This window comes from Lachnellula hyalina, assembly GCF_007821495.1.
Source record: "Lachnellula hyalina strain CBS 185.66 chromosome Unknown contig00251, whole genome shotgun sequence".
NCBI classification, from domain to species: Eukaryota; Fungi; Ascomycota; class Leotiomycetes; order Helotiales; family Lachnaceae; genus Lachnellula; species Lachnellula hyalina.
Genome location: NW_022157365.1, coordinates 20307 through 30875, shown reverse-complemented (window position 1 = coordinate 30875; position 10569 = coordinate 20307). Strand labels below are relative to the sequence as shown.

At 46.6% G+C, this 10569-nt stretch overlaps 3 protein-coding genes across 3 annotated transcripts; 2 read left to right on the top strand and 1 right to left on the bottom strand.

Annotated features, from left to right (window-relative positions):
* Positions 1–3922: 3922 nt before the first annotated feature.
* On the top strand, positions 3923–5638 carry MUP3 (Low-affinity methionine permease; the record flags this gene model as incomplete). The annotated part of the gene is made up of 3 exons (XM_031153912.1): positions 3923–4981; positions 5052–5449; positions 5500–5638. The coding sequence occupies 3 exons, from the start codon at positions 3923–3925 to the stop codon at positions 5636–5638; spliced, it is 1596 nt and encodes a 531-aa protein (XP_031001373.1).
* Positions 5639–6201: 563 nt separating this feature from the next.
* DES (Gibberellin cluster GA4 desaturase) lies at positions 6202–7171 on the top strand (the record flags this gene model as incomplete). Its single annotated transcript, XM_031153911.1, has 2 exons — positions 6202–6581; positions 6655–7171. 2 exons carry the CDS (start codon positions 6202–6204, stop codon positions 7169–7171), a joined length of 897 nt encoding a protein of 298 aa, XP_031001368.1.
* Positions 7172–7624: 453 nt separating this feature from the next.
* On the bottom strand, positions 7625–9493 carry UGA4 (GABA-specific permease; the record flags this gene model as incomplete). Its single annotated transcript, XM_031153910.1, has 4 exons — positions 7625–8843; positions 8891–9019; positions 9066–9306; positions 9361–9493. The coding sequence occupies 4 exons, from the start codon at positions 9491–9493 to the stop codon at positions 7625–7627; spliced, it is 1722 nt and encodes a 573-aa protein (XP_031001369.1).
* Between the last annotated feature and the right edge of the window lie 1076 nt (positions 9494–10569).

The following is a 10569-nucleotide window of genomic DNA, read 5'->3' as shown; positions in this document are numbered from 1 at the left end:
AAAGGTCGGGATATAGTCTATTATCCCAACAATAAGTATTAAGCTATTAAGCTTTAATATATTAAAGAAGAGTCTAATTAGAATCTATATACACTTCTCTTTTCACTTTTTAACTTTATCAAAATGGATTTAATATACTAGCATATCAAATTTCAAATAAAGAATTCAGACGTTTTATTTTAACATTCAGTCTATAGGCTTGAAATGGTTTCTGCTCTTTCCTCTACTATTATCTTTTCATGCCCAGTTCAAGATTTTCTCCTCTGAGCGTCGTGAGCGTCGCGCCGAGCAATCTTGCAGGCATGTGCGAGCTCCTGCTCCTGTAGCCGCCATCTCCGCTCTTCTCTTCTCTCTTCTGCAGCTGCTTCTTGATCCCGAACTCGTTGTTGTCTTATTTCCCTCCGCAGTTGCGCGGCCGCTTGAATCTCCTCTTGTGTTGCTTGCCTCTGCTGGCGGCTTTCCTCCGCGGCATTCCGCTGTTCTTGGCTGCGCTTTTGGTTATGTTCCTTCTTGCTGGCCTTTAACATTTTCATCTGAGTTAGCTCTTGGCATCCAGATTCCACTCGTTTGTGAAGCAAGAGGGCTGAGGTTGAGCTTAAATCATTTGTCGGCCATCCTTGCGCAGCCATCCATTGTTGCTATAATTAGAAGTCAGCCATCTTTGTGAATAATCTAGGATAGATGGATTGCCAACTATATCTTGGAGACCTGAATGATAATCAGATCCAGCCACACGCTCTATTACAGATATAATTCGAGATGTACAATCTCCTAGGCGCTGCATCGTCGCTTCATGCACAGGTTCTCGGTGTACCGCAGCATTCCGAATCACGCGTGAGGCATGCAGATCCAAGATGAAGTCGTCTCGCTGCTCTGGAGTTATTCCGGTACTTGCAATAACTGACTTATGGTCCTGGCAGTAACGTATGATCTCTTCAACGAGAGCTGGGAGTTCTGCTGCTTGGTAGCAGAGCATATTTCGTCTCTCTAATATTTCTGCGCAGAACTTTTGGCAGAACAGAAAAAGAGACAATTCTAGCTTGTCTTGCAACTCGCATAGCAAGAGATGATTGTGCACGAATCTGCCATGGTTAGCACATGCCGGCGATACAGGATAGACAGACTTCTTGATATCATATGTCCCCACGCGACTTTTGGCTTTCCCCATGTTGTAGGATTGAGATGCTTAGAGCTTCTATTGACAAGTTGAGGTTGTGTGGCTTACAAGTACTTCTCTAAGATATCCGAACGGTTTATTGGGGATCAATTCAAAAAGAATTTCATTTACTCCTTTATAGTTAGCAAGAGCTTGGGCCTTCTTTCAGCTTTCACGGTGCGTGGATGTCTTTAAGGACATAGGGTTCCGTAGCACGCGTCCGCGCTCAGCACGGTCAATAGCTTATGCACCCGGTGTGGATGATATCATGACTTATACCCCCGCGCTTAATGCAATCTAGGGCCTTGGCTCTCTTTAGGAATGTCGTGCTGCCATAGCAAAAGCTAGGACATGGCGAGCTATGGATTTTGACCGCATCCGGCCATGCTGAGCTGAGCTGCAAACGGAACGACATCTTAGTCCCCGCTTAAATCTAGCTATAGTGTGCGATATTTTCAGGTTAGCTACGGCCATATATACTTGCCCTGATGCTATTACCGTGGAAAGCGCATAGTCATTGACAATTAGCATTCGGATCTACTTACAGCTCTCTGTCATAAATGAAGTCACCTGTTCTTAGTCGAGACGTCCCTTGTGATCTCAATGGAGGCGATAGTGAACGAGCCACTTTCAGAGGTACACTCCAACAAGCCACGCACTTACATGCAAATCTGACATCGACTCTAGAGTGCGGAGTCAGACAGTACTCATCTGCCTATTGCGACAAGGGAATCGATCATACTTGATGCAGATGGAGATGCTATACTTGATGTTGAGAACGTCGGAAGCAATGAAACCTTCGAGTTCCGGATTTCCACCAAAGTCCTCAGCCTGGCTTCACCGGTTTTTGCGAAACTTTTTGGGCCACATTTTATGGAGGGAAGTAGACTTAACCGCGCGGGATGCCCTCATATCAAACTCTACGATGATGATCCCTGCGCGTTGGAAGTGATCCTCAAAGCCTGCACTATCAGGGAGTCGATCAACCCAGCACTATTGACGCTGAGATGCTGGCAACTATCGCCGTCCACTGCGACAAGTACGACAGCATCAATGCATTCAACCCGTTGATTTCCTTCCGATTCATGAACCTTGAGCACAGAGCCAACTCGTCAGAGGATTTTGGCTTCTTAATCTTAACGGCTTACCTTCTCAATAATCCCATACTTTTCATGGCGATATCTGCGAAAGCTGTGACAGACTCGACGCAGGCCTTTTATCTAGCATGGAAGGATCATGACATCCTAGACATTTTACCAAATATTATCGAGAGTATGTGCCAGTGAAAGAGCGCCTCAATAGACTGTGGCTAATCTCCTGCAGACCGGATCATCACGCAGAGGGAGCAATTGCTGGGAGAATTGCATACGGCTCTTCAGTCCGTAGAGTCTTCACTGCGTCAAAATAAAGCAGGCTACGATATTCAGCGAGTTGTTTGTATGAGCTGTGGAAGAGTCCATCCTATGAAGAAGTGCCACCCATGTAATAACGCTGTGCTGCACCAGAAACATTGCACCAGCGACACTCGCATTGCAGAATACTTTGCCATTCTGGCCCAGGAATTGTGGCCTTCTGTAACTCCTTTTTATCTCTACTCGGTCTCAGACTTTGTCACTCGATTCGACTGCACGATGTCTGATCTCAGACACTCTTGCGCAGCTGGGAGTAGGTGTCCCTTAGAGACTGGACTCAGGGATCTTTCTTGCAAGGTACACCGTATTAAGGAGACCCCCAGGCGTATTTGTTTACGCTGCGTTAAGACGGAGCAGGAGAGTACAGTATGCAAGTGTAAATAGAACCTACGGCTTGGAATGTAATGTAGTTGATGTCTAAGCAACACATGAATCTAAATATGCTCATAATTCGTCACAATTCTCAGCAAGGGAAGCCTTTCACGTGGTGCGGCCGCTCGAATGCATGATTTCACATGCATTCTAGGTGCAACCTCAGGCTACTATTATAGAGCATCTCAAATCTGGCAGAGGAGCTTCCTGTTGTTTCTAGGGGTAATAACTTGAATTGACTGCTGTTCTACAGTGGGAAGTACGCTGTATATATAGGGCTTTTCAAGCCCTATTTCTAAGCTTCGCCACCTGCTTAGAAATAGCTATTTCTAAGCATTCGCCACAGCGTATAGAAGCTATTTCTAATCTTCGCCACTTGCTACTTACAGGCTATAACACTTCCTCTATGCTCATTTACCAAATGACTAGGGGTCCCTTGATCTCTTATTATTATTATTATTATTATTATTATTATTACATTATTGTACTATACGAGTCAAAGACTATGTAACACATCTGGGTCCTTCCTGCCCAAGCCAGATACCTATTCCTCATATAGTATATCCTCTCTACCATATAACTTCTCCCACATAGACATTCCTCTATGCCTGCTTCTTTACCTGGTATTATGGGTAAATATCAGCAACGGTCGGTCTTGCTATGAATTAATATTTCTCTTGAAGTTCAGCAGACGATATATTTTAGCGCAACTCTTGTTCAAGACAAAAGGGTGAAAGAAGGATGAGTACTGATAAAGTATCCTGAATTCTTGATATTCTTATACTCTTTTTATGCATATATATTACGTTGTAAGAATACGGCAAGTGCTCACTTAATATTCTCGCTCGTCATCGGAAGCGACATTGCGTGCGAGAGACCTTACAAATCCAAGCATCTGAAACATTAGGCATCTGACATTCCATACCAACAATATGCTATCTCATCACAAATATACCATTCCATCATCTCCATCATCTTCGCAATGGCGGACATCGAGTCGGAACCCCTTTTGCGTTCAAATACTCGTATAAACTACGACGATTCGTCCCTAACACCCCCACCAGTTTCTCGCACCGTCGAAGAAGATGTCATCCCAGAAACAGCAACATACGGCCGAAATCTCGGGTGGAGCGGTTCATATATCCTCATTATCTCCAGAGTCATCGGTTCCGGTATTTTTGCAACGCCAGGAAGCATTACTTCTTCCGTTGGCTCGGTCGGGATCAGTCTGCTCCTCTGGGTAGGAGGTTCTATTCTCTCGGCGTGCTCTCTCGCCATATCCTTAGAATACGGTTGTATGCTACCTAGATCCGGCGGAGACAAAGTGTATCTAGAGTTTACGTATCAGCACCCACGCTTTCTGGCCAGCACTTTGGTTGCTGCACAAGTGGTACTTTTGGGCTTTACAGCAAGCAACTGTATTGTTTTCGGGCGCTATGTGCTCTTTGCTCTAGGCGTCGAAGCAGAAGAATGGACTGAAAAGGCGCTAGCGGTAGGTTTATTGACAGCCATCACGCTTGTCCACGGAATCTCTCTGAGGACCGGAATTTATATACAAAACGCGCTTGGATGGGTCAAAGTGTTTATCATTCTCTGCATGGCGGGAGCTGGCCTCTACGTTGTTATTTTCAACCCCCAGAATGCTCACGGAGAAACGCCAGGCTTCAGGGTTTTTGCCTGGGAGGAGCTATGGAAGGATTCTGTTTGGAATTGGGGTCTCATTTCAACCTCACTTTTCAAAGTGTCGTACTCCTATGCGGGGTTGGCGAATGTCAATAATGTCCTCAACGAGGTTAAGAATCCCGTCAAAACTCTCAAGTCCGTTGCACCAGTTGCTCTGCTCACGGCGGTTGTCCTGTACCTCTTGGTCAATGTTGCGTACTTTATGGTTATTCCGATTGAAGAAATCAAGAACAGCGGAGAGTTGATTGCAGGATTATTTTTTGAAAGAGTGTTTGGTCCTGGATTTGGCAAGTCGGTGTTACCCTTGGCTATTGCAGTTTCCGCTGCGGGAAATGTCATGGTTGTAACTTTTGCACTGGTATGTTTTGCTCCACCCATTTTCTAACTCTTAGCGTTTACGGAGGTATGCTTGACTAACCTGTATCTAGGCACGAGTAAACCAAGAAGTCGCCCGCCAAGGGTTTCTGCCCTACGCAACCCTTCTATCTTCATCAAAGCCCTTTGGAACGCCTCTCGGTGGACTCATCGTGCACTTCGTTCCATCACTACTTGTCATTTCACTTCCTCCTCCTGGCGATGTATACGCCTTTATTCTCGACGTTGAAGGATATCCTGGGACATTTATGGCCTTAGCGACAGCTATTGGCCTACTACTCCTCCGGAGACGACGTCCGGATCTCAGCCGACCATACAAAGCTTGGCTTCCAGCAGTCTGGCTGCGCATTGTCATCTGCATTGCATTGATAGGAGCCCCTTTCGTGAGACCACAAGGGAAAGGTGACGTTAGCTTCTTTTACGCCACGTATGCAATCGTCGGAATCGCACTGTAAGTGATATTTTGATGTGGAGCGACCTGTTGCTAATTATTTCCGATAGAATTTTACTCTCTGTGCTGTATTGGTATATTTGGTTTGTGGCCTTACCGAAATGGAGAGGTTATCACATTGAGGAGGAAGTTGTGGTTCTCGAAGATGGGACGAGCATAACAAAACTGGTCCGCGTGAAGAAAGAGTAACGGTGTTGTAGCTTTTGGCCGATGATGGAGGTAGATACATATCTCACTTTGATTTAGCGACTTATATTAGATGGGCCTGAGGTTAAATAAGGAGTACCACTTTAGTGGTCAACACTCCGCATCTTGCTCCATAGCTAGATATTCCAAGTATCTAACTCACTAATGAAACTGATATTTTTGTACTTTTCTGCAAGATGACTCTAATATTAGTTTTCACCTGGTATTCCTACACCCCAGGCACTTTCAGCATGAGGCATGGCATCAGCTTCCCCCATTACATCAACCCCGCATCTTGCTTTCAAATCAATCTCAACTCATACATCTTTAACCATTGGATAACTGTCACGCAATTCGCATGGTTGTTTATGCAATATAGGCGTATTATTAAACCGCAACATAATCACGTCGACCTGTTGCTTTGAAATCCAGGTTGTCGAGTGATTGTAATCATCTCGCATTCCTAGTATATTATACTCGACTTAGCTCCGCATCGATTCAAGATGGAAGTTTCAACTATACCTACAGTTTTAAACAAACTTTAATTTGCAAGATCGACATCCAAAATGGCAGCAGCAGTAACCCAACGACCTCTCGACGTCCTCTCCGCCCCTCATTTACACCCCAACCCAGCCCTCGAAGTGAACAACCCCTCTAAGTCGCTCTACACTCCCCGACACGTAACCGCAACGTTCAACTATTTCAAGCCGAACGAAGACGGGTCTCCACCAGCACCAGCATACGTCGGCCGCCCCGAAACATATGAGAGGCCTTCCGACCCACACACTGTGACAGTCCACGACATCCGTGGTTCTGAAGACGAATACAGTTTAGATAAAACCGGCTTTGGGATCTTCAAACATGAAAGTACGGAAAAGGATTTCACGGACGAAGAGAAGATCAAGGACGTGTATTACAAGGAAGTTGAAGGGATTCTAAAAAAAGCGTGAATACTCAAGACACCATAATCCGCACGTACCCATAAAATAAAAAGCTAATCGTACCTTGCTCTACCACAGAACTGGCGCTACCAGAATCCTAATCTTCGATCACACAATTCGCCGTGCCGTCCCTGGAGGCGACTCCTCAACGCAGCGCGGCCCCGTCCAACGCGTGCACATCGACCAATCCTACACGGCGAGCTCTAACCGCGTATCACACCACCTGCCCCTCGAAGCTGCCGTCCTCCTACAATCCCGCCACCAAATCATCAACGTCTGGCGCCCCATTAAAACCATCCGCAAAGATCCCCTCGGCGTCGCTGACGCGCGTAGTGTGGGGGATGAGGATTTGGTGCCCATCGGCCTCATATATCCTGACCGCGCTGGCGAGACGTGTAGTGTAGCATTCGGCGCCGAACATCGCTGGCATTATTTGAATGAACAAAGTCCAGAGGAGGTGCTGCTTATTAAGTGTTTTGATTCCGAGACGGATGGCCGCGCCAGGAGGGTCCCGCATTCGGCGTTTGTGGATGAGGAGAGGGTGGGGGAGGAGACGAGAGAGAGTATTGAGGTTAGGGCGCTAGTTTTTGGTTGAGAGAACGTGGGATGAGATTCACATGGGCAGATTGGGAGAATCAAATGTACAACTTTGCTTTATTGACGATAGTGCTTTAACATCGACCCGTGACCTGTTGAAAATCCCGAGAAGAACACGCACTTTCTGGTGAAGGATGACAGTTTGGAATTTTTTAAGAGGGAAGCAAAAGCCTTTTGCGTAGAGCAAACAAATGGCGACGTTGACTCAGGGGTACTCGCTTATCTCCGACGCAGTTGGTTGCTCAACTCTAGCACGCAATGCGGGTAATAAAGTTCAGCTTTCGCTGGCGTAGGTAAAAAGCGGTGTATTCATCACGCGAATATATGAGATCAACTTCAAGTTGGTCATATAGAATAATCATATCTAATCCTGACGCTTGAGCGCTTTAGTATCTATAAAAAGCTAAATTGTTGCCGTCTTTGTATAACTCTACTCCCTCTAGCCCAGAGACTAAACTGAATCAGCACTAATATCATGCTTCTCTCCCACCTTCTCATCAACCCCGTCTTTAAGCCCGGGCTCAACATGTCCGTCGTCTATGCCCTCGAGACCGGCAGCTATCATATTCTCAGGTAAAGTGTCAACCGTAATCTTCGGTCCCGTAAACCATTTCCTCGCATCGATAAAGTAATACGCCAACGCACCACCCCAGACAGCCATATTAATTACTACTGTATAATTCATGCTCTCGGGATCCGGATTCGGTCCACCAACAGGGAACATGGCGAGAATGATTCCGAAGACTAGGAAGACAATCGCAGCCCAAGCGATAGGCCGAGAGAATCTATCACCCGTATAAAAGGGTCCGGGAACGAACTTGTGCTGCCCCCAAACTACACGACAGAATATCGGGGTTCCCCACGCCAGATTGTTCCCTGCCACAGCGAGAGAGAAGAGTGCTGAAGCTGCGGCGGAAGCGATAAGACAGAGTAAACCGAGAATAGCGGCAAGGAAGACACAACCCCAGACACAACGGAGTGGTATATAGCCGAATTTCTTAGAGATCGGTCGGAAGAAGCTTGAGAAAGGAAGGGCGCCGTCTCTAGAGAACGCCCAAGTCTGGCGGGATGCGGCGACTGTGATAGAGAGGCCCATGAGAAATTGGACAATGAAGAGTAGAGACATTAGTCCAAGCGTTCCCTGCTTGCCTACAGCATCATAGTATATTTGAGCCATTGGCTGGCCGAAGGATGAACCTAGAACCGCTTCAAGGTCTGGGTTGATGCAGCTTGCGATGACAATCATGATAATAAAACCGAGAACCCAGCACGAGCCAATAGACATCATAATTCCGTAAGGTACTGCCTTGGCGGCGTTCGCCGCTTCTTCGCTCATGTGTACGCAGGAGTCGAAAGCGCCGATTGTCCAAATTGGAGAAAGCCAAGAGAGCATGAAAGCCCATCCTGTCGGCCAGGTGGTTAGGTTTTCCGTCTGAGCGAAGATGTAGTGTGCATCGTTGCGTTCACTTGAGAGTTTCTTCCCCACGGGAAGGGCAATGATTGTGGCTGCGATGAGAATGAGGTTCATAGCCACGAAGACCGTTTGAAGTTTGCCCATGACTTTGGAAAGTGTTGAAGCGAGGACTCCATGGAGCAGAACGCAGCATAGGAAAACAGCGTACACGACGCCGTTGGAAGGTTCCCAATTGCCATCTCGAGCGACAACAATTCTTGAAAAGATTACTAGGAGTACTTAGAGGTTCGAATGATCACTTACACTGAACAAAACATCAATGCGAAACCATAATCGATGCTGCAAAGTCCACCAACCAGTCCGAGGGTATTCGAATACCCGACCAGGAAGCTCAACGCATTTCGTGTCTTGGGCGAAGCAAAGTAGTGCGTCCTGTTTAGATCAGCCTTGGTCACATCTGTGAGGCTTGCAAACATACCACCAGTATAAACCACCAGAGGTCGGCATCGCAGATCCAAGGTCCGCCATTGCTACCCCTACGACAAATATACACCCCGAAGCTAGAAACCATCCCCAAACCATCCCCACAGGACCGGCGGGTATAGAAAATGAGAGTGTTGAGGCAATCGATGGGAGAAGTCCCATAATACTGAATGCGATTCCAAAGACCTCCATCATTGTGAAGTTGCGCCTCAGCTCCTGCTTGTATCCCAACTTTGCTGCGGATCTCAATTAGCCTAGCACTAATTCCCAATGGTATTCCTCCAGCTTACCCAGAAGTTCAGCATCCGCTTCGCCAGCAAGAACCTCATCTTGGGGAACAGTCGAGTGAGCTTGTCTACTGGCAATCGTCTCCAAGCCTGGGTGGAGCGATGCACCGCTTTGAACTGCACTTGTAGCTGCCATTGTGGCGACTGTTGTCTTTTTTGCAATAAGCAATGGCAATGGAAACTTGACAGAAGGGAAAAAGGAAGATGTAATTGAGACCTCTCAATTGTGCAAACCAGCCAAGACTAGATCTTGAGCAGCCATGTCTCATACACATATAAGCTGCAATCCACATGCACCCTCTTTTCTATCATGTGGCTGGCCACACAACACTAGTCTTCGGAGGCTTCGTCTGTCATACTATCAAGGGCCCAGCAAGCTGTTCTGGCATGCTATTGGGTATGCGTAATAGAAAGCTGCAGGTTAATAATTGACATGATAAGATCTGGATACGATGTTATTTGGCTTCAGGATAACTGATAGCTCCAGGTTCGATAAGGAAGGGGTACCCGGGCAACGAAGCTTGAATGCTCCCCTGCCCTGCGTATCCAATCACAAGCTATTCGGAAAATTGATTAAAGAGGAAGGTGGTACCAGGGGAAGTGGCACGATAGTGATAATGAAGATATAGATCGACAAGGTCGAGCGGAAACTTGCTATAATAATGCGATTACCGGGTAGATAGATAGAACGTGATCGAGGTGGCCGATAACAATACAACACCTGGGCAGCTTGCCTCGCTCTACAGATGTGCAGCTACAGAGACGTTGGTAGAAGTTGAGGGTTTATCCATGAGCGGGAGGAAAAGCGGGAGAAAAAGCGGGGGAGATACACCAGATACAGGTGGGGAACGCAGGTGGTGACTGTGGAAATTGATACATTGCGCTCAATTCAAAGCCAATTGCCGAATTGATGAAGATTTGAAGGGAAGGGAAGAAAGCGTAATAAAATGATAGTAATCGTGATATATACTATATTGCTTGTCAGTAGTTACAGTACACGAGTAGTGCCGAACCATGAGATTAGATTGAAATGGAGGGGGTGTTCAAACTTTTGACCACCCCACTGTACTGTACTGTACTGTATAATATGGCCCAAGCATGGGACCACGTGATTATTACTCCATTTGGAATTTGTTGCACATCGCACTCACGGTTCATGGGACGGTCAATGTTTTTTGGACAGTTGGAGTTTCTTAGACGGTCAGGCGACGG